General features: G+C 55.0%; 1 protein-coding gene across 5 annotated transcripts in view; it reads left to right on the top strand.

The window, feature by feature from the left end:
* LOC116955291 (ras-specific guanine nucleotide-releasing factor RalGPS2) overlaps positions 1-20,722 on the top strand; it is a 210,592-nt gene extending 189,870 nt beyond the window's left edge. For 3 of the 5 annotated variants that reach the window (XM_076053012.1, XM_076053011.1, XM_076053010.1), the window contains 5 exons: positions 5,986-6,123; positions 11,779-11,869; positions 12,363-12,430; positions 13,680-13,841; positions 15,155-16,548. In XM_076053012.1, the coding sequence (XP_075909127.1) occupies positions 5,986-6,123; positions 11,779-11,869; positions 12,363-12,430; positions 13,680-13,841; positions 15,155-15,555 (860 nt within the window). In that variant the 3' untranslated portion in view covers positions 15,556-16,548. The other 2 variants (XR_012929819.1, XM_076053013.1) reach the window with 2 other exon arrangements.
* Positions 20,723-24,398: the final 3,676 nt, after the last annotated feature.

The raw sequence follows: 24,398 nt of genomic DNA on the forward strand, positions 1-24,398 counted from the left end.
TCACAGCAGCAGCCACAGCAGCAGTAGCAGCAGTAGTAGCAGCAGTAGTAGCGGCAGTAGCAGCAGCAGTAGCAGCAGTAGCGGCAGTAGTAGCGGCAGTAGCAGCGGCAGCAGTAGTAGCGGCAGTAGCAGCAGCAGTACCAGCAGTAGCGGCAGTAGTAGCGGCAGTAGTAGCAGCAGTAGTAGCGGCAGCATTAGCAGCGGCAGTAGTAGTCACAGCAGCAGCCACAGCAGTAGTAGCAGCAGTAGTAGCGGCAGTAGCAGCGGCAGTAGTAGTAGCAGCTGTAGCAGCGGCAGTAGTAGTCACAGCAGCAGTAACAGCAGCAGCTGTGGCAGCAGTAGTAGTAGCAGTAGCAGCGGCAGTAGTCACAGCAGCAGCAACAGCAGCAGCCACAGCAGCAGCCACAGCTGCAGCAGTGTAGGGTTGGCGGATCGCCACAAGGAAGGGGGTAGGGGTGTAAAACTCCCCTCTCTGGCCACGATCGTCGAAGTGGAGCCCGTAGCCTGGCTCGTAGCCAGGAGAATGCGGTACAGCCAAATTTTATCACGATGGGATCGAGTGTTGCTCTCCCCCCCCACCCTCGCATTCATTGGGTTTGCTCCGGGTGCCCATTAATTGCCTGACGTCTTGATACGTAGAGGACTACAGAGCTTGGGGCGCGGCGGTTGGGGGGGAATTTGACGCCGGCTCATGCCATTACTGCTGCTGCCTGCCTCCCCGCTCGCCTCTATTTTTCACATCAGTGGCAAGTAAACTAAAAACAACAATTTTAATTTTACCATTGAAGGCTACGCTACTAAGCTATATATTGCTTATATACAGGAGCGGCCTGGCCATCACAAATTATAGCTCAACGAAGAGGACTTATCATCATCATCACTTGGGATTTTATAGCAGTGAGCCAAATACTCTGAACGTGTGACGTTGATTCTAAATGTGGAGGGAAAAACCGGTGGACCTGGAGAAAAAATCCACGCAACCACGGGGAGAGAGAGAGAGACACCGCAAACTCCGAATATACAGCAGCAGGCGTCAGGCTCGGGATCGAACCCATGACCTCCTGCATACCTGGCGAGGTAGTTAACATCTCCTATCCACCGTGATGATGAGAGAGAGAGACACGCAAACTCCAAATACACAGCTGGTGTCAGGATCGGGATCGAACCCATGACCTCCTGCATACCAGGCGAGGTAGTTAATATCTCCTAGCCACCGTGATGATGATGAGAGAGAGACACGCAAACTTCAAATACACAGCTGGTGTCAGGATCGGGATGGAACCCATGACCTCCTGCACACCAGGCGAGGTAGTTAACATCACGCCACCGTGGCGCCCCAAGTGATATCTGAACCGGTCCTGGGTTATCGCCCTTCATCAACGCACGCCGACCGGTGTGGTGAAGTATGGTCAAACAACCCTCACGACTGACGCAGCCTTGCGGGGGGGAGGGGTGGTGGGGGGGGGGGGGGGATGACTACATCCATCCAGCAGTAGATTGACAAAAGGGGCGGCACATTGTTACTATTAATCTAACGCATCAAACTAATGGCGTGCGTGCTCATATCGACGGCTGTCGCCTTTGTGATGATCCGGCGAATTCCGTAACCGCGGAGAGGCGGTTACTCCGGCCGAAGTAACCGATCCGAGGCCCACCGGCGTTTGGGACGTGACTCACCACGGTCACGAGAAACCTCCCGCCGCCGCCGCCGCCGCCGCCACCGGGCGGAATTTCCACCGCGTTTAGGATTCCTTCCCACTCGGCTCACGTCGTTGCCTGCTGCGGTCTCTCCTTGACGACGCTCGCCCACCAGCCCCCTCCCGTTCGCTCGCTCGCTCGCTCACTCGCCAAGCTGTGGAAATGTTTTGTTTTGCCAAGTTTCAGCAATTTTCCACGAGCCCCACAAACCCCCTGCCGCCCGCCCGCCCGCCCGCCCGCCCTACCCCGTTCAGGTGTAGCGAGTGTCTTTTTATTCTTTTCTAGCCCGTGGCGCGATAGTTCCATTTTACTGGGGGGGGGGGGGGGGGGGACTACTGTGTGTTGTATTGGCGAGGTCTGGGACTTGTCCTGCTGTTGTAGCTGCCTTGCCCAGGCTCGTGAATCTCTGCACTTGTGCAATTTTAACTTGCGGCGCCTTTTTTTGTTTGTTTCGCTATTTGCGTGCGTCTCCTACACTTTGCACCCCCCGCCCGTTTGTCTGTGTTGTTTACTGCCGTAGCTCTGTGACCCCCACCCACCCACCCACCCTCTTCCTCCGCCGGGCAACGTGTGCAAAAGAGCTTCGTAGCTCATCGGATTTCTCCAGGGTAAGATGAAGGTTGTGATTTCTGAACGCGCGACGTTCCCGGCGAGGCCGCAGCGCACGAACTCACGGTGGGGGGGGCGGGGGGGGGGGGGCCCGGCGTGACGGAGCTTCCACTCGTCCCCAGCTTTGTCGCGCGGACGTTTTGCTGGTTGCAATCTCAAGCGGGCCGCCCCGGTTAACAATGCGGTGGGTGGGGGGGCGGGGGGGGGCGGCGAAATTAACCGTAAAAAATACGACGGGCGCCGCCTCCGTTAGTTGAACGACGTCTTTCGAGAAACGGCTTGCCCACTCGCGTGCCCCTTGTGTAAGACGACGTAGCGAGTTTCTTCTTTTTGGCGGGTTTGGAAAGTCAAATTTGGAAGCGCGAATAGGTTTTCTCGATCGGCGTTGAAGGGCGGAGCGGCGTCATCCCCTTCCTGCCAACACTTGGTGGGGGGGGGGGGGACCTCCTGGAAAAATAAATCGGATTCTGTATTTATAGCGGCAGGAGGAATCCGATGAGCTATAAAGCTGTTTTTTTTTCCCTCCCACAGATGTCCAGTTGGGGCACGGGTTCAGAACGTTACAACAACAAACACACTAACAAAAACACCGATAGGGGTGCAAAGTCAATCTTGATTTGAAGCTTTCGTTCCACGCCGCTGCGTCAACATCAACCGCCTCAGCAGTTCTCCTGCTGTGTTTGTCTCACCTGATGACGATTGCTTGTGCTGCGATCGAAACGTCGTGATCCATTCATTTTCCGTCTACGTGACTTCACCGAAAGAACCAAAGATTAAGGAGTGCAAAGTACAAGAAAGGTAAACACAAATCGCCCAAAAACATACAAATTGAACGGAACCATCCCCATCCTACCAGGCAAAGCCCACTGAGGCGTTAACTTATTTGCCAGAAGCGAGCTGGCGATCACGGATGATAAGAGCCTTGAGACTCGGCGCGAGGCATCCCCGGGAAGACAAGCGGAATGACAACAACGCACGGTAACAGCGCACGGACGGAGATACGCAGTGTACACACGCGAGAGCCACGCACACACGCGCACACACACGCGCACACACACACGCACACGCACGCACACACACAAGCGCGAACACGTGGTTTTTACGTTTGGGTCTACAGGGCGGCGTCAGCGGCCGCCTCCTCGTGCTCTTCTCCCCTCCCCTCTCCCCTTCTGGCGAAGTTCCTTTGCCCGTCCCTGCTCCCCCACGTCCAGTGCACGTGGTTGTTGCGTTGTACCGCTTCAACCAAGACACACACACTTTGCGTCTTCTTCCCTTCCACGCCGCTCCCCCCCTCTCCAGAATTGAGCTCGGTGATGTTTTCATCGTTGCAGCTGGTTGTGCGCCGGTGTAAAACTAACATGGCGGTGGTTGGCGTTGTGTTTTCCCCCCTCTCTCTTCTAATAATAATTGCACTCTCTCTCTCTCGCCACGGTCTCAAACGTGACGTCTCCGGCGGCCGCGGTTTTGAGCGGACCGTCCGAGAGGTCACGAGCAAGCGCCGCCGCGCGTTAATGGGATTCGGCCTATCGATCCCTAATTATAGGGCTGCAGAGCTTGGGCAATAGTTGCTCGCGCCGGTACTGACCGCCTTCCTTACCACCCCCCCCCCCCACCCCGCTCGTCTGCAGCTCGGAGTCGACCAATACGTAACTTTATCTTTTAAGAGGAGCGGCCCAGCTATAGGATCCGTCGAGAAGGAAATGAGCGATGGGGAGACGTGTTGGGCATTGGTGGTGGGGCGTTCTGCCCGCCGGATCACCGGCGCGGTCGCTCTCCCGCGCTCGCGTGCGTCTGCGTCGCGGTACCGCCGCCGTGAAAATGTGCGGCCCGAAAATGCTAGAAAAAAATACACCGACATATTTCGAAACGTCAGCCGTGATTAATGTCCGCCACGGTCTGCTCTCGCGGGAGGTCAGATAAGGCCCGGGATTAAGGAACGTGCAAATCCGTACCACATGTTGCGACCGCTCGCTTCCGCGGTGCGCACACTCCCAGCGTTGTTGCACGCCGCTGCGTAAACATCATCATCATCATCAACATCGTCGTCAGCGGCTTCATCGTGAATTTTTTTATGTTAATATAATTGTAGTTGTTATTAGCCACGTGGCGGTTTGCCGGTCGAGCGTGCGTGCGTGCGTGTGTGCGTGCGTGCGAGCGAGAGGTTCCCATCGAATTCACGGTTGGTCGGAGGTTGACTCGGGCCATTGTCCATCTGGCGGCGTTAAAATAAGCACCACTCTGGTCGGGAAGCCGGCAGCGGTTTGTCCTATGGATAAGCCTCGGCCCCGCCGGACGAACGTGGAGTTTCCACGACTGGCTCGGGGGGCTGTGTGGAGGAGATGAGCGGCACCGTCTGCTTCAACGCCCATCTGAGCACCAAATAATAATAATAATGCTAACTTGTAACATGCACAATTTTCACTTTGCTCCAAGGCAGCCACCCTGCGACCTTTATTTTTGACAATGGCAGCCAATCGATAAATGATGACACTGAGTGCATTAACGGTGACCTGAACGTGAGTAGTCATACCGAAAGCATTTTTTTAGTATTATCCGTAAAGTATGAAATATCATCGGAAAATGTTGTCCAAATCTTAACGACAACCAATCTGATATCCCAACAAACGAGACCCACACCTTCGCTTTTGAAACGACGCCAACGGCTGCATCTTTTCCTCGCCCACTCCCACGCCCCCCGCCGCCTCTCTCCACCCAGCGGTGGGTTTCCCCACGGCAGGTCGCTTGCGCTGGGGTCAAAGTGTGGGGACTCCCGCCCAGAGTTGTCTGGCCAGCGCGGAGGGCGAGGCCAACCACCTCTGGAGCCCCCCCCCCTCCACCCCACAGTGGCTAGGAGATGTTAACTACCTCGCCTGGTATACAGGAGTTAGTGGGTTCGATCCCGGACTCTGACGCCTGCTGCTGTATATTTGGAGTTTTCGTGTCTCTCTTTCTCTCATCATTATCACAGTGGCTAGGAGATGTTAACTACCTCGCCTGGTGTACAGGAGGTCGTGGGTTCGATCCCGAACCCTGACGCCTGCGGTTTATTTGGAGTTTGCGTGTCTCTCTTTCATCATCATCATCACGGTGGCTCGGAGATGTTAACTACCTTGCCTGGTGTACAGGAGGTCGTGGGTTCGATCCCGGACCCTTGACGCCTGCTGCTGTATACTTGGAGTTTGCGTGTCTCTCTCTCTCTCTCTTCCCGTGGTCGCGTGGATTTTTCTCCAGGTCCTCCGGATTTTCCCCTACATTTTTACAATCGACGCCACGCGGTTTAGAGTACTTTTCCTGCCGCTATAAATGTCCACGTGGTGATGATAAGCCACTTCGTTGTGGTGGCCGAGGCCAGTGGGGCCTTACCTGGTAAAAATAAAGGCGTTATTTAGTCTCATCAGCTCGGAAGAGTATGGCAGGGGTACCCTCCGGAGCAGTGCTTCTTATAACCTGGGGTGCACGCAAGCGCCCCCCTGGGCGTGCGAGATGCCCTTTCCGGGGGGTGCGAGACGCGGACAGATTTTAGTCGGAATAGTTGAATGGCTTTTCCCTCGATAGACGGGGGGGGGGGCGACCGCTCGACCTTACGGTGGCGCGAGCCGGGGACACTGCGGGTGGGCGCCTTCGCGAGTCCACGCAGGAGGTGTAACACGCCGTCTCGTCGTCCTGTGCGCCGCGCAGGTATCTACCTGTCGGATCTCATCTACATCGACTCGGCGTACCCGGCCTCCGACAGCATCATGGAGAACGAGCAGCGCTCCATCCAGATGAACAACATCCTCAGGGTCATCTCGGACTTCCAGCAGTCCTGCCACTACGGTAACCTTTGACCCGGGCGGCGCCGTCCGGAGCGGGGCGGAGGAATCCTCCGGCGCGCCGCGGGTCGACGAGCCGTTTGGTTCCACGACTCGCGGGTTTTGAAAATTAATCTTCCTCTTTCTTTCTTTACTTTTTACTTTCTTTCTTTCGTTCCTTTTTTTATTTTTCTTTCCTTTTTTCTTTCTTTTTTTCTTTCTTTTTTTCTTTCGTTCCTTTTGTCATTTTTCTTTCCTTTTTTTATTTTTCTTTCCTTTTTTCTTTCGTTCCTTTTTGTCATTTTTTTATTTTTCTTTCCTTTTTTCTTTCTTTTTTTCTTTCGTTCCTTTTTGTCATTTTTCTTTTTTTAATTTTTCTTTCCTTTTTTTTCTTTTTTTCTTTCGTTCCTTTTTGTCATTTTTCTTTCCTTTTTTATTTTTCTTTCCTTTTTTCTTTCTTTTTTTCTTTCATTTTTTCTTTCGTTCCTTTATATCATTTTTCTTTTTTAAATTTTTCTTTCCTTTTTTCTTTCTTTCTTTCGTTCCTTTTTGTCATTTTTCTTTCCTTTTTTATTTGTCTTTCCTTTTTCTTCTTTCCTTTATTTTTCTTTCCTTTTTTTACAAACGTTTTCTTCATTTTTTTCATTCTTTTTGTTTTCAAAGCAATTTTATTTCTACGCAATCCGTTTTGCACCGCTTGTGCATTACGGAACGTATAAACGCAAACGGTGCGTGCCGCGCGCGAAGGCATGCGCGGCCGGAGAGAGACGCAAACAAACGCAAACGTTCAAACGGTCTGTGCCGTCGCCGTTAACTCGGCGCCACGGTGGTCAGGAGATGTTACCTCCCTCGCCTGGTGTGCAGGAGATCGCGGGTTCGATGCCGACCCCCGACGCCTGCTGTATACTTTGAGTTTGCGTGTCTCTCTCTCTCTCTCTCTCCCCGTGGACGCGTGGATTTTTTTCCTCCGGGTCCTCCAATTTTTTCTCTCCGCATTTGGAATCGTGAGTTTCGGAGTATTTGTCTGCTATACATTTCCACGTAACGACGACGATGATGATGATGATGATAAGCCACTTGGTCGAGCAATTAATTGCGAGTTGCCAGGTCGCTTCTGAAAAAGATCTTCAGAACAGCTCCGTGGGGCCTTACCTGGTAACAATAAAAATCTCGTCAATAGTTTGTAGGATTTCAGCCGGCCAACCACAGCGACGATCACCACGACTTCTCACGCGTCGTGAGTTGGTGCTCTCGACGGTGTAATTAACGCAGCGTCATGTGTGCGCGCACGATGAACTTTCATTTTTTCATGCAAGACGGCAACGGAGACGGAGAGTCCCGTTGGCGAGCGGGGCGGTGTACGGGGTCGTAAGGGGGAGCCAGGTCCACTGTGAACGAGCGCGTAACGTCTAGCCCGTGCCGTTTGCACAACCCCAGGGGGTTGACGGGGTCGGGAGTGGCGGCCGATGGCCGTCTTCTGCCGTGCCACGACGGTGGCGGGGGAGGGTGGGAAGAGAGAGACGCGCGGTGTGGGGTGGGACGGACTGCCGACCGAGAGTTGGGGGGGGGGGGGGGGTCCGTCCTCGCTTGCGAACGGCGAGGTGTTTTCATGCGAGGCCGAAAGATAGCGCAGGTGGCACATCTGGCGAGGCTTTTCACCGGCGCACACCGATCGCCAGGCGACGCACTCCGTGGGCTCTCTCGCTCCACATTCCCGTCACCGTCGTCGCCGTCGACATTATTGTTGCTCAACTTGGAAGTGGCGAAGGTTTCGTAGCCGGTGTTGGTGCCAGTACGCGCCGCCTCTCCGCTCGTTTGCGCCGAACTCAAACGAAAGCGGCATTTCGAGATGCGGTCCCCCGGGGCGAGTGGCGCCATCGCGTCGAGTGAAAATTATTTTAGATTCGTGTTTTTGTTCGCGACTTTAGAAAGTTGTCCGCCGTCCGGCCAGCTATTACGGTGGGCCGGGGGGCGGGCCGGTGACGCGGGCCCAGCCGTGATGCGGGGGTGGGCGGTGGGGGGGGGTCCCCGTTTGTTGCAGAGTTTCACGGTTTCAGATCCGGCAGGCCGCCCCGGTTAATGCTGTGCGGGCGTCTTGACCCGTAACCAAACAAACGCGACGCCCTCGTCGCAATTGGACGCCAGAGAGATCCCGTGCAGGTGCCATCGCAAGAGTAGATCAGCGCGTGCGCGCAGCAGCGTCCGTCACGAGCCCCCCCCCCCCTGCTCCACAGCAACCGACCCCAACGCTCCCGGTACCGCTCATCGGCGAGCCCAATCGCCTCCACCATCTGTCGTCCACTACCACAACTCGCGCGCTCGCTCTAGACGCGCACGCACGCATTCTTGCACGCAGGCACTCGCAATCGCCCCGCCATCGCAGACGGACGCTTTGCTGCCATGCAGTGGAACGCACGCCCGCGTGCTTCACCGAGTGAAAAATGCGTGCGTGTTCGTTTTCCCCTGGTGCCGCGTACCTTCTCTGTACCTCCTCAAAGGCGTACCCCGTCAACCCCATATAATATCAGTGCCTGCCTTGTTACAGGCCAATTCAGACCTTGTCGGTCACCCCGCGCCCCTTATAAATCTCAACGTTCCTTCTACAAAGTCCCATCGCAAGGGAGAAACACAAACAAATAGACAAAAAACATTGATTTCATCCCCGTGTTGAAACGGCTGTACACCGTATGGACCTGACAACTTCCCCGTACAAGAATACGGGGCAAACCGTGATGGGTTGACCGCTGTGCCAATTGGCACTATTTTTTTATCCCCCCCCCCATCCCCCCGAGACGTCATAATTGCCGCGTCCGAGACACTCGAACCACCGCTGCTGTGAACCTCGGTTCGAACCCAGGGCCTGGCTGCCTCTACCCCAGACACAGGGGCTCGTGATGGCCGTCTAACGGGTGGGCGGGGGGTGGAGATGTTAAGGATAAGCGAGGGGATGTCAGTGTTGCTTGGGTTGCCATTACGATGACTCGCGTTGACCCAGGATAGAGCCTCCTCGCCGACTCTCCCGACTTGTTTTTCGGAGGGCGCTGTCAGGTTTCTACAGTAGGGGGCGTTCGTGTATGCTCATGCCTATGTAGTGCCTATGTAGTGCCTATGTAGTATGCTGGTGCTGTGTGCGCGTGTGTCGGGAGCGGTGGTGTTGTGGTTATCGCGCAGTGCTATGAACCCCGGCGACCCGGGTTCGATTTCCGCTCGCAGCCGACACCGGTGACGATTATCTGAACCCGGTCCTGGGCCTCCCCTAGGTCGACTCAGCCTCAAATAAGTATCCGGTGCGATGTGTAAACATCGCCGCTGGGGGAGACAAAGGCGGTCGGGCGTGGTGCTGGCCACCCCACCCCTTCGTGTGCCGTTCCGGCCTTCATAGGTGCACGCTAATAGCACTTGCCCCAACAGTCTGTTAAGGCTACACGGGGGTCTTTGTCTTTGTAGGAGTGCATGCGTTTGCATCACATTTATCCCTCTATTTAAGACTGAAACAGGAGGATTTATCCACAACTCTGACTGTCGCCTGATGATGCTGAGTTGTAATTCCTGGCGAAATGTCACACTACTCGAATTGTAAATGTTCTAGTGGGTTTACTTTCCAACACAACCGGTTGGTGCTGTACTAGTAACGAATTCTCAATGTTGTAGTGGGTTTACTCTCCAACACAGCAATCGGTTAGTGCTTTACTAGTAACGAATTGTAAATATTGTAGTGGGTTTAACTCTCAAACACGCAACCTGTTAGTGCTGTACTAGTAACGAATTGTGAATATTGTAGTGGGTTTACTCTCCAACACACAACTGGTTAGTGCTGTACTAGTAACGAATTGTGAATGTTGTAGTGGGTTTAACTCTCCAACACACAACCGGTTAGTGCTGTACTAGTAACGAATTGTAAATGTTGTAGTGGGTTTAACTCTCCAACACACAACCGGTTAGTGCTGTACTAGTAACGAATTTTGAATGTTGCAGTGGGTTTAACCTCCAACACACAACCGGTTAGTGCTGTACTAGTAACGAATTGTGAATGTTGTAGTGGGTTTAACTCTCCAACACACTACAACCGGTTAGTGCTGTACTAGTAACGAATTGTGGATGTTGTAGTGGGTTTAACTCTCCAACACACAACCGGTTAGTGCTGTACTAGTAACGAATTGTGAATGTTGTAGTGGGTTTACTCTCCAACACACAACCGGTTAGTGCTGCACTAGTAACGAATTGTAAATATTGTAGTGGGTTTAACTCTCCAACACACAACCGGTTAGTGCTGTACTAGTAACGAATTGTGAATGTTGTAGTGGGTTTAACTCTCCAACACACAACCGGTTAGTGCTGTACTAGTAACGAATTGTAAATGTTGTTGTGGGTTTACTCTCCAACACACAGCCGGTTAGTGCTTTACTAGTAACGAATTGTAAATGTTGTAGTGGGTTTAACTCTCCAACACACAGCAACCGGTTAGTGCTGTACTAGTAATGAATTGTGAATATTGTAGTGGGTTTACTCTCCAACACACAACTGGTTAGTGCTGTACTAGTAACGAATTGTGAATGTTGTAGTGGGTTTAACTCTCCAACACACAACCGGTTAGTGCTGTACTAGTAACGAATTGTGAATATTGTAGTGGGTTTACTCTCCAACACACAACTGGTTAGTGCTGTACTAGTAACGAATTGTGAATGTTGTAGTGGGTTTAACTCTCCAACACACAACCGGTTAGTGCTGTACTAGTAACGAATTGTAAATATTGTAGTGGGTTTAACTCTCCAACACACAACCGGTTAGTGCTGTACTAGTAACGAATTGTGAATGTTGTAGTGGGTTTAACTCTCCAACACACAACCGGTTAGTGCTGTACTAGTAACGAATTGTGAATGTTGTAGTGGGTTTAACTCTCCAACACACAACCGGTTAGTGCTGTACTAGTAACGAATTGTGAATGTTGTAGTGGGTTTAACTCTCCAACACACAACCGGTTAGTGCTGTACTAGTAACGAATTGTAAATGTTGTAGTGGGTTTAACTCTCCAACACACAACCGGTTAGTGCTGTACTAGTAACGAATTGTGAATGTTGTAGTGGGTTTAACTCTCCAACACACAACCGGTTAGTGCTGTACTAGTAACGAATTGTGAATATTGTAGTGGGTTTACTCTCCAACACACAACTGGTTAGTGCTGTACTAGTAACGAATTGTGAATGTTGTAGTGGGTTTAACTCTCCAACACACAACCGGTTAGTGCTGTACTAGTAACGAATTGTGAATGTTGTAGTGGGTTTAACTCTCCAACACACAACCGGTTAGTGCTGTACTAGTAACGGATTGGCCGCGTTTTGCTTACGTGACACAACCTCACCGATTGGCCGTTTCGGGTGTTGGCGGCGGGTTTAACGACGCAGCATTCATATTTACGCGCGCAAACCAAAAAAACCCTTTTCATAATGGGGTAGCGCGCCCCGCTACGAACCCGGCGACGGGAGTTCGATTCCCGCTCAGGGCCTCTACCATCTCCGCCGCCGCCTTGCATTTACGCTGGCTACACGGTTCGTTTTGGACGTCGCGTTTCGTATTTTTTTGCGGGGGTCTCTGCTCCTCTCGGACCGTGCCTGCCCTCGCGCGGCGTGCCGTGCCGTTTGTGCGTTCCGTTTGAAAAAGAATGTCTCGTGTCTTTGCGCAGAGCTGCCTTTCCTGAGCCACGTGCAGAAGTATCTCAAGTCCGTGCGTTACATCGAAGAGCTGCAAAAGTTCGTAGAGGACGACAATTACAAGTGAGTGGCTCGCTCGCTTGCAGCGATGTACGCGCGCGCGCGCACGCGCGTGTGCGGGGCTGACGTGTTAACATCAGCACTGGGGGAGACAAAGGCGGGCGGGCGGGCGTGCGTGGTGTTGGCCACCCACCTTCTCGTGTGCCGTGCCGGCCTTCGTATAGTTGGTTAGCTATACCACACACTGTGAACCCGGCGACCCGAGTTCGATGCCCACTCACGGCCAACATCGGGTGACGATTGTCTGAAACCGGTCCTGAGCCTCTGCCTTCCCTAGGTCGACTCGGCCTCAAATGAGTACCTGGTGCGATGTGTAAACATCGCCACTGGGGGAGACAAAGGCGTCCGGGCGTGGTGCTGGCCAACTACCCACTCGGTGTGCCATTCCGGCCTTCGTTGGTGGTGCTCGCTAACAGCACTTGCCCCAACAGTCTGTCCAGGATATTTACCGGGGACCTTTGTGTGTGTGTGTGTCTTTGTGTGTGTCCGTGTGCAGGCTGTCCCTTCAGATTGAGCCCGGCGCGAGTACACCTCGTCTTTCCTCGTCGAGAGAAGACGTCCCAGGTTTGCCCGGTTTCTCGTCATTCGATGAATCAAAGATTCTCGTTCGCGGCTGGACGTGGCGGGCTCGCGATTCGGAGAGGTCGGCCCGCAAGTTGGGAAGGCCGAGGTGGTCAAACTCGGGTTTGTGCGTCGGCCAATCGCGTTGTCCGACGACGCCTACTGACGCTCAATAAAATTAGCAATCGCTTTGTGAGCAGTGCGATCGTCACGTTGGTTCGGCTGTCGTCCATCCGGTCCTCGTCACGTGTTACGTTGCTGCTGTGTGTGGGATTTTGGCGGTGGTTGAGTCGCACGACCCCCGACCTTCTTCTGCACGTAACCCCCCCCCCCTTCCACCACAATCCAAACAAGTGCCACCCCACCCCTGCGTCCTGAGGGGTGGGGCCTAACCAGCAAGAGGCGGGGCCTGAAGAAGAAGGGGCGTGTCCTAAAAAGGAAAGGCACATTGAGCCGGGTTCAGTGCGTCGTCCCGCGTTATCCCACCCAAACGCTCGGGATATTCGCTTTGATACGATCGTACTGTGTTAGAAAACAAGTTTTGCTGGCTGCCTGGCTGGCTGGTGTGACGTTAACTGCCTCGCCCTGGTATCCAGGAGGTCGTGGGTTCGATCCAGACCCTGACGCCTGCCGCTGTATATTTGGAGTTTGCGTGTCTCTCTCTCTCACTCATCATCATCACGGTGGCTAGGAGATATTAACTACCTCGCCCTGGTATCCAGGAGGTCGTGGGTTCGATCCAGACCCTGATGCCTGCTGCTGTATATTTGGAGTTTGCGTGTCTCTCTCTCTCCCCGCGGTGGCGTGGATTTTTCTCCGGGTCCTCCGGGTTTTCACCTCCACATTTAGAATCAACATCACAACGCGTTTTAGAGTATTTGTCTGCTATCGATTTCCACGTGACGATAATGAGTCACTTCGTTGAGCTGTCATTTGTGATAGCGAGGTCGCATCTGAAAAAGATCTACATAGCTCAGTGGGCCTTACCTGGTAAAATAACAAAGTCTAGTTTTAGGATGGACGCTCAGGTCCAAAGGATGTGCGGGCTGCTATTTGCACAAAGAGAAGTATGTTTTTGGAATTTTTATTATGATTATAATTAAACAAGAGCCCAGGACAAAGCGCGAGCTACGGGGAGGAGTACTACAAGTTAAACATTTAAAAATACCAATGATTCAATTGCGTAAGCCATGCTGTCATCCTCCTCCCCCCTCCTTCGTCACCGCCCCCCCTCCACCCTCACCCCTGACAGTTCACGCCCCCTGCCCGGCCCCCCCTCACCGGGCCCCACCACTCGCCCGGCGCCCCCCTGCCTGGCACCGCGCGGCTCCCCCGTCGTGTCCACCCCGCCGGGGGTGGGGGCCCGGTGCCTCCCGGCACAGAGACACCGCAAGAGCCACAGCCTGGGCTACTGGTGAGTGATTATTGCATCCACTCATTAACCTAACGATCCACAGCCTGGACTACTGGTGAGTGATTAATGCATTTGCTCATTAACCTAACGATCCACAGCCTGGACTACTGGTGAGTGATTAATGCATTCGCTCATTAACCTAACGATCCACAGCCTTGGCCACTGGTGAGTGATTAATGCATCCACTCATTAACCTAACGATCCACAGCCTGGACTACTGGTGAGTGATTAATGCATTCGCTCATTAACCTAACGATCCACAGCCTGGACTACTGGTGAGTGATTAATGCATCCGCTCATTAACCTAACGATCTACAGCCTGGGCTACTGGTGAGTGATTAACCTAACGATCCACAGCCTGGGCTACTGGTGAGTGATTAATGCATCCACTCATTAACCTAACGATCCACAGCCTGGACTACTGGTGAGTGGTTATTGCATCCGCTCATTAACCTAACGATCCACAGCCTGGGCTACTGGTGAGTGATTAATGCATTCGCTCATTAACCTAACGATCCACAGCCTGGGCTACTGGTGAGTGATTAATGCATTCGCTCATTAACCTAACGATCCAGAGCCTGGGCTACTGGTGAGTGATTAATGCATTCGCTCATGAACCTAACGATCCACAGCCTGGGCTACTGGTGAGTGATTAATGCATTCGCTCATGAACCTAACGATCCACAGCCTGGGCTACTGGTGAGTGATTAATGCATCCGCTCATTAACCTAACGATCCACAGCCTGGGCTACTGGTGAGTGATTAATGCATTCGCTCATGAACCTAACGATCCACAGCCTGGGCTACTGGTGAGTGATTATTGCATCCGCTCATTAACCTAACGATCCACAGCCTGGGCTCATGGTGAGTGAGTGAGTGAATCAGTCACTCACCAGGAGCACCACGGTGGCGAGATGTTAACTCCCTCGCCTGGTATACAGGAGGTCGCGGGTTTGATCCCGACGCTAACACCTGTATATTTGCAGTTTGCGTGTGTCTCTTCCTGTGGTCGCATGGATTTTTATCCGGGTCCTCCGGTTATTCCCCACTTTTGCTGAGCTATCATTTGTGATAACCAGGTTGCTTCTGAAAAAGAGCTATATAGCTCAGTGGGCCTTACCTGGTAAAATAAAAAATAGTTTAGACTGATTCATTCACTCACTAATGTAGCGAGCCACAGTCTGAGCTGCTGGTGAGTGATGAATGCATTCGCTCATTAATATAACTAGCCACGGCCTGGGCTGCTGGTGAGTGACTGACTCATGAACCCATTCACCTAACTTGACCGTAACCTATTTGTGTTTTGTGCTCAGCATGGTGCCGCGTCTTAGCGACGTGGAGGTGCGGAGCGCCACCTTCCCGCACGGCCGCGCGAGACACCTGCTGGACGACAGCGTGCTGGAGGGGGGTGGCGGCACGTCACCCCGCAGCCACGCCACCTCCGCCTCCAACGGACTCTCCCTCGGTACGGTCGCCCGCTCGCTCGCCCACTCGCTCGCCCACTCGCTCGCCCATATGCGCACTCACTCATACACACACTCGTACACACATTCATACAAGCACTTATCCACTCGCTCACTCATACACTCATCCGCTTATACGCTCACTCGCTCATTCACTCACTCATACACTAACTTGCTCGTTCATGTGCTCGTTCATTCACACACTCATACGTTCAATCTTACACGCACTCGCTCAACCACTCACTTACTAACTCGCTCGCTCATAAGCTCACTTGCTCATATTCTCACTCGCTCATATTCTCACTCATAAACTCACTCGTGTCTCCACTTTTATATTCACTCCATCACTTACATACTCAAACACTCACTTAGTCACTCATACACTCACTCATACACACATTCTCATATACTCGTATATGTATTAACTTCTGCACTCGTAAATACACTCATATACACACTCACCCATATAGTCACTTACTCACTCATGCCCTCACTCATACAATTACCCACTTATATACTCCCTCATATGTATGTGTGCGTGTACATGTGTGTACGCGTCTGTGTACACGGGGAGGAGTAGTGTAGTGGTTAGCTCGCTGTGCTACGAACCTGGCGACCCGGGTTCGATTTCCGCTCACAGCCAACACCAGTGACAATTATCTGAAACGGTCCTGGGCCTCCCCGAGGTCGACTCAGCCTCAAATGAGTACCCGGTGCGATGTGTAAACATCGCCACATAGGCGGCCGGGCGTGTTGTTGTCCACCCACTCCGTCGTGTGCCGTGCCGGCCTTTGCAGTCACTGCTCGCTAACAGCACTTGCCCCAACAGTCTATTACAGGCTATACGTGAGACCTTTGTCTTTGTTGTTATATGTACCTGTGTGTGTGTGTGGATGAGCGGTGGGCTCGGCGGTTAGCGCCACGCTGCGTTACGAACCCGGCAGAGGCCCGAGTTCCGACTCCTGCTCACGGCCAACACCACCGTTGAATATCCGAACCGGTGCTGGGCCTCCCCTAGGTCGACTCAGCCTTAAACGAGTGCCCGGTGCGGTGCGGTGCGGTGTGTGTGTGCGTGTGGTGAGCACGAGAAACCGGGGAGACAAAGGCGGCTCGGCCGTGGTGCCGGCCACCCTCCCGCCTCGCGCGCCCTGCCCCCCTCTCGCAGGTTTGCTGCTCGCCAGCAGCACTTGCCCCAGCAGCGTGTTGAAGGCTGCGCTCGCTCGCGGGATCTTTGTCTCTGTGTGTGTGCACCTCCAGGCAGCAGCGAGAGCTCCCAGCAGAGCGAGGACGTCGCGTGGCCTCAGTTTGAGAGGTATACAAGCCGCACCGCCCGCTCTCGCGCACATCTCCCCACCTCTCCCTCCCCCCCCCTAACCCCGCATCCTGCAAATACTCGGGGGTGCGGGCGCACTACCCCCCGCCCCCTACCGTGGATCGGTCCCCCACCCTCTCGTTTCCGTGGAGGCCACGCGTATCCCGCCCGCGACTGGAGTGGCGTGATCCAGGTCGCCCTCGTGGTGCGGTGGTTGCGTTGTGAGGGGCGACGCAAGAGAGAGGCGAGGATTGACGGTCGCAATGCCGCGGTAGCGCAGTTGCAAACTGGAACTCCTCTCCTGGCAGATGTTGTGGGCATTCCCATGGCCTCCCTCCCTTGCCCTCCCTCCCACCCTCCCTTCCACCCTCCCTCCCAAGCCCTCCCTCCCTTGCCCACCCTCCCTCCCCCCAAGCCCTCCCTCCCATGCCCTCCCTTCCACCCTCCCTCCCTCCCTCCCATTCCCTCCCTCCCCCCCAAGCCCTCCCTCCCATGCTCTCCCTCCACCCTCTCCCATGTTCTCCCTCCCATGCCCTCCCTCCCATGCCCTCCCTCCCATGCTCTCCCTTCCACCCTCCCTCCCATGGCCTCCCTCCCATGCCCTTCCTCCCCCCCAAGCCCTCCCCCCCCCAAGCCCTCCCTTCCATGCTCTCCCTCCCTCCATTGCCCTCTCTCCCTTGCCCTCCCTCCCATTCCCTCCCTCCCATTCCCTCCCTCCCCCCCAAGCCCTCCCTCCCATGCTCTCTCTTCCACCCTCCCTCCCTCCCATGCCCTTCCTCCCCCCCAAGCCCTCCCTCCCTCATCCCCTGCCTTCATCTCCACCCCCTTCCCCCCGCCCCCTGTGACGCTGCCAGGGTGCGCTTATACGCGTCCCTGGGCCCTCTGAGCCGCGATGGGAACCACAGCGCGTACCGCGGTCGGTACACGTACGGCAGGTACCTATCTCCCCCCCTCCTCCTACTCCTCACGCCACCCTTGCCTTCCTCACTTCCTCGCCATGCATGCAGCTCCTTCCGCCAGCCTCCCTCCCTCTCTCCTCTCCCCCCCTCTCTCCCCTCTCTCCGCAGGCGTTTGATTGGTCGGCGTTCACAGGTGGCGGGATGCTTTTCTTTGCGTCGGGAGCTACAATGCTGATTAATATTTTAAAGGAAGATGCAATGCCCCTCCCCACCACCCCTCTCTCCAATAAACACACCAGCCAGATGCTATGTCATATAGAATGTGCTGCCCCAGGGACTTGGCCGGTTTGGCATATTAGTCTACGGATCTCTGTGTGAGTCTATGCATCTCGGCCACATTGCCTGGTTGAATTTGTTAGGCTATGGATCTCTGTGTAAGTCAGTCGGTTTTAGCCACATAGCCTGGTTGGCATGTTAGTCTGCGGATCTCTGTGCGAGCCTATGGGTCTCGGCTACATAGCCTGGTTGGCATATTAGTCTACGGATCTCTGTGTGAGTCTATGAGTCTCGGCCACATAGCCTGGTTGGCATATTAGTCTACGGATCTCTGTGTGAGTCTGTGAGTCTCGGCCACATAGCCTGGTTGGCATGTTAGTCTGCGGATCTCTGTGCGAGTCTATGAGTCTCGGCCACATAGCCTGGTTGGCATGTTAGTCTACGGATCTCTGTGTGAGTCTATGGGTCTCGGCCACATAGCCTGGTTGGCATATTAGTCTACGGATCTCTGTGTGAGTCTATGGGTCTCGGCCACATAGCCTGGTTGGCATATTAGTCTACGGATCTCTGTGTGAGTCTATGCGTCTCAGCCACATTGCCTGGTTGAATTTGTTAGGCTATGGATCTCTGTGTAAGTCAGTCGGTTTTAGCCACATAGCCTGGTTGGCATATTAGTCTACGGATCTCTGTGTGAGTCTATGAGTCTCGGCCACATAGCCTGGTTGGCATATTAGTCTACGGATCTCTGTGTGAGTCTATGAGTCTCGGCCACATAGCCTGGTTGGCATATTAGTCTACGGATCTCTGTGTGAGTCTATGAGTCTCGGCCACATAGCCTGGTTGACATATTAGTCTACGGATCTCTGTGTGAGTCTATGGGTCTCGGCCACATAGCCTGGTTGGAATTCTGAACCGGGCGGCATCTTCCTTTAAACGTCTGCGAGGAGGTTGAAACTAATCACCTGTCTGCCGCTCCTCCTCCTTACCCCCCCCCCCCCCCCCCCCCCGCGATTACCAAACTCCTTCACGGTACCACTGGGACTGCAACGTGGGCCACCACACCGTGGCTTTCAACCTCGGCTAAACCCTCGCACGGTTCCCCCCCCCCCCCCCAACGGTTTCGGCAGCGACGGTGGCCGCACCGGCCGTGCGCCCCCCCCCCCCCCCCCCCCCCGGTGGCCTCCTCTTGCTTCCACGACGACCGCGGCAAAAACGGAACGCCGCCTGCTCTCGGCGTCCCGCTCGCTGCACTGCCCAGAGGGTGCTCGGCGGGGAAGCGGTGGTGGTGGGAATCGTGGGGGATTTGCGGGCGGGCGGGCGGGCGGGCGGGCGACGTTTGGCTGGCTGGGCCCTGCTGTGGCGTTGGGAGCGAACCGGCGTCCCCCACTTGTTGTTAGCCGTGGCCGGGGAGTTGAACTCGCGTCTCCGCTGCCTTGGTAGCTCAGCTCGCTAAACCGCTGCGCCGCACTGCTCCCCACCCCTTGAGGGTGGAGCGGTGCTCATTTTTCCATCCTCACACGGAGGGAGTGAACGAGCCGAGAGGCCGATTCGACTTCTGACCACGAATTTTGTGGCACGTGGCCTTGCCCACGCGGTAGACGTGCTCGTGGGCCGGGACCGCCGCCCGTCTGGACGCCGTCACCGCTTTTCCGCTGGCACATCCGAGCCGAACCGGCGCAGAGCCCCGGGTGCTTTTCCACCGGCCGTTCGCCGAGCTGACCCGCAACCGAAGCGTTCGTACGCCGGCCTCGTAGGGCGATTGGAGTCCGGCCTGACTGAAAAAAAAGAATTTTAAAAGTTGTTTCTGTCCCCTGCAGTTCCCCCGCCACTCCGCTGTCGGGGGTGACCAGCCCGGTCGCTGGCGCCGTCACCATCGAGGGAGCGCTCAAGAGGAAGACCCTGCTCAAGGACGGGCGCAAGCCGGCGGTAAGAGCGCTGCACCCTCCTTCGTCAGCCCAGCGTGGCCCTGCTGCTGCGTGCGATAGACGGCTGTGGACCGCGTGTGGTGTCTATGCTAGTCGGGCGCGTGATGATTGCAGCAATGCAGTATACACGTGTGTATGTTGAACTTCTTTTTGACCGAACGTAGCCAACCGCGCTAATCGGAGGTGCAGTGTTGAGTCTATGGGCAGTGTTAGTCTATGGGCAGTGTTGAGTCTGTGGGCAGTGTTAGTCTGTGGGCAGTGTTGAATGTATGTGCAGTGTTAGTCTATGGGCAGTGTTAGTCTATGGGCAGTGTTAGTCTATGGGCAGTGTTGAGTCTATGGGTAGTGTTGAGTCTATGGGTAGTGTTAGTCTATGGGTAGTGTTAGTCTATGGGTAGTGTTGAGTCTATGGGTAGTGTTGAGTCTATGGGTAGTGTTGAGTCTATGGGTAGTGTTAGTCTATGGGTAGTGTTAGTCTATGGGTAGTGTTGAGTCTATGGGTAGTGTTAGTCTATGGGTAGTGTTAGTCTATGGGTAGTGTTAGTCTATGGGTAGTGTTGAGTCTATGGGCAGTGTTGAGTCTATGGGCAGTGTTGAGTCTATGGGTGGTGTTCGTCTGTGGGCAGTGTTAGTCTATGGGCAGTGTTGAGTCTATGAGCTGTGTTGAATGTATGTGCAGTGTGAGTCTATGTGCAGTGTTGAGTCTATGTGCAGTGTGAGTCTATGGGCAGTGTGTATGTACGTATGTTGAACTTCTTTCGCACCGTACGTAGCCGCCGGGCATGGCGCTGCCCACCCGCTCCCTTCGCGTGCAGTGCCGGCCTTTGTCGGCGCCGCTCGCCGACGGCACTTGCCCCAACAGTCTGTTGAAGGCTACGCCGGGGGGGGGGGGGGTGTCTTTGTCTGTGTGTAGCTGTCATCGTGGACGCGGTTCTGGGTGGCCCTCACCGGCTCGCTGCTCATCTACTACCCCTCCAAGGCTCTCAAGGCCACGGAGAGGAAGCACGTACGTTACCCCCCACCTCACCACCCCACTTACTCACCCTAGCTGTGACCCCGTACTCGAACCCAACACCTCGGCAGCACCCTGCTCAATGTGTGTCCCGCGCCGCGGATTCGCACGGTTGCCTAGATACGGTGCAGAAGAAGTTCAACATACACACAACCCGTAGACTCAACACTGCCCATAGACTCAACACTGCCCATAGACTCAACACTGCCCATAGACTCAACACTGCCCATAGACTCAACACTTCCCATAGACTCAACACTGCCCATAGACTCAACACTGACCATAGACTAACACTGCCCATAGACTCAACACTGCCCATAGACTAACACTCCCCATAAACTCAACACTACCCATAGACTCAACACTACCCATAGACTTAACACTGCCCATAGACTCAACACTGCCCATAGACTCAACACTGCCCATAGACTAACACTCCCCATAAACTCAACACTGCCCATAGACTCAACACTGCCCAAAGACTCAACACTGCCCATAGACTCAACACTGCCCATAGACTCAACACTGCCCATAGACTCAACACTGCCCATAGACTCAACACTGCCCATAGACTCAACACTTCCCATAGACTCAACACTGCCCATAGACTCAACACTGCCCATAGACTCACACTGCCCATAGACTCAACACTGCCCATAGACTAACACTCCCCATAAACTCAACACTACCCATAGACTCAACACTACCCATAGACTTAACACTGCCCAAAGACTCAACACTGCCCTTAGACTCAACACTGCCCATAGACTTAACACTGCCCAAAGACTCAACACTGCCCATAGACTCAACACTGCCCATAGACTCATCACTGCCCAAAGACTCAACACTGCCCATAGACTCAACACTGCCCATAGACTCAACACTGCCCATAGACTCAACACTGCCCATAGACTCAACACTACCTACCCATAGACTCAACACTGCCCATAGACTAACACTGCCCATTGACTCAACACTGCCCATAGACTCAACACTACCCATAGACTCAACACTACCCATAGACTTAACACTGCCCAAAGACTCAACACTGCCCTTAGACTCAACACTGCCCATAGACTTAACACTGCCCAAAGACTCAACACTGCCCATAGACTAATACTGCCCATAGACTCAACACTACCCATAGACTAACACTGCCCATAGACTCAACACTACCTACCCATAGACTCAACACTGCCCATAGACTCAGCACTACCCATAGACTCAACACTACTCATAGACTCAACACTGCCCATAGACTCTGCACTGCACCTCCGACTAGCACGGTTGGCTACGTACGGTGCGGAAGAAGCTCTACGTACGTATCTGGGTGTCATGCATGTGTCGGGGAGCATTGGTGCAGCGGTTCGCGCGCCGCCGTACGAACCCGACGACCCGAGTTCGATTCCCGCTTACGGCCAACACCAGTGGCGATTTTCTGAACCGGTCCTGGGCCTCCCTTAGGTTGACTCAAACTTAAATGAGTTTCTGGTGCGGTGTGCAGTAAACATCGCTACTGGGGAGGCGAAGGCGGCCGGGCGTGGTGCTGGCCACCCACCCCCTCGTGTGCCGTGCCGGCCTTCATAGGTGCTCGCTAACAGCACTTGCCCCAGCAGTCTGTTAAGGCTACACAGGGGAACTTTGTCTTTGTATAAACGTGGGAGCGGCAGGGTTGCGGGTCGCGCCCTGCGCTACGAACCCAGGCGACCCGAGTTTGATTCCCGCTCGCGACCAACAGCCGGCGTCAAACTATATGTACCGGGACGTGGGCTTCCCCCGAAGTCGACTCGGCCTTAAGCGAGTTACCTGTCACAGTGAGTACCTTGGTAGGCGCCGCTCGCTCCCACCGGAGTCTGTTGTTCGAGGCTGCCGGACGGGATCTTTGCCTTTGTGCCGCCCGTGCAGTTTAAGTCGGTGCCGTGCAAGGTGGTCTCCGTGCTGGGCTGGATGTCGGTTTTGCCCGACCTTCCCGAGCACCCCGACGTCTTCCAACTCACCGACTCGGAGAGAGGTGAGGGGCAGCAGCCGCAGGAACGCTCGCATCGCATCGCATCGCATCCCCGGGACGGCCAGATCCCGGAGCCCAAACTCGGGCGCGCGGTGTGTCTGGCTCACAAGACGGACGGGCGCCCAGACAACAGGCGCTCGAACCCGGGGGATCTCTGTGTCGCTGGCTCGCAATCAAGGCACTCAGCCACAGGGGTCGAACCCAGACTCGCAGTGATTCGTGGCTATCATGAGCCGTCAAAGTTACCCAGGCCCAGGGTTTGAACCTTGGTTCTCAGGTGTGTGCCGGCCGAGTGTCTCCAACACGGACCAAAACGCTCGGAATGTGAAACATCGACATCGCCAGCACAGCTGTCAATAGCCGTTATGAGCCTTCAAAGTGGCACCGAGTCCCGAGGCTTGAACCTAGCCCCACCACCTTAGGGGTGTGTTCCCTAATGATCCCAACATGGCGATTATATGTGAGCCCAAATTTTTTTTGTAGCGACACTTAAAGACTCGGGGGGGGGGGGGGGGGTGGGCACGAATGACCCCAGGACCTCAGGTGAATTTCTCGTTCACTCTGGCAAACGGCCATTGATGAACCCAGTGGGAGAGAGGCACTTAACCTCCGGTTGTCTAACCCCAGATGTTTCCTCGATGTTCTCGGCACGGCCGTTACGAGCTCTTAACCTCGAGGTAGCCAGCTCTCCCCCTCCGCCCCACAGGGCTTCGACCCTGTGACCTCGTCACAGCCGTCGGGATGTGTTCTTTGGGTAGACGGTGGGCCAAAACTCTGCACAGAAGGAGCCGTGGAATGTCAGGGCAGAGGGCGATTTTAACGATGCACGACAAGCCAAGCCGCCCGCCGCGGGCGCTGCGGTGGACCGCACGCCCGGGGAATCGCGATCCGGAGGGCGCCGTTCGATTTTGTCTTCCGGCGGCGCGGCGGTTGAAGCAACGGGGCACGATTACCCCCCCCCACTCCCCCCCCACACACATCCACCCACTTTTCATCCAACCCACCCCAACCACCCACCTACCATCCATCCACCCCTACCCACCCACCCACCCACACCTACCGACCCTACCCATCCACCCACCCGCCCCTACCCATCTAACCACCCATCTCCACCCACCCACCCCGACCCACCCACCCCTACCCACCCACCCCTACCCACCCACCCCCACCCACCCCTACCCACCCACCCCCACCCACCAAACCCCTACCCACCCACCCCTACCCATCTACCTCTACGCATCTACCCACCCTTACCCACCCACCCCTACCCAACCCCACCCACCCCTACCCATCTACCTACCCCAACCCACCCACCCCTACGCAACCCTAACCATCCACCCACTCCTCCTACCCACTCCTACCCATCCACCCACCCCTAACCAACCCCACCCACCCACTCACCCCTACCCAACCCCACCCACCCCTACCCATCTACCCACCTACCTCACCCACCCACCTTACCCACCAACCCCACCCACCCACCTTACCCACCCACCCTTACCCATCCACCCCTACCCACCCATCCACCTACTCACCCCGACCCATCCACCCACCCAACCCCACCCACCCCTACTCATCTACCTACCCCAACCCATCCACCCACCCACTCCTACCCACTCCTACCCACTCCTACCCACCCACCCACCCACCCCCCCCCCCATG

Source organism: Petromyzon marinus, chromosome 59, assembly GCF_048934315.1.
Source record: "Petromyzon marinus isolate PM22_M1 ecotype Great Lakes invasive population chromosome 59, UKy_Petmar_22M1.pri1.0, whole genome shotgun sequence".
Classification (NCBI taxonomy): domain Eukaryota; kingdom Metazoa; phylum Chordata; class Hyperoartia; order Petromyzontiformes; family Petromyzontidae; genus Petromyzon; species Petromyzon marinus.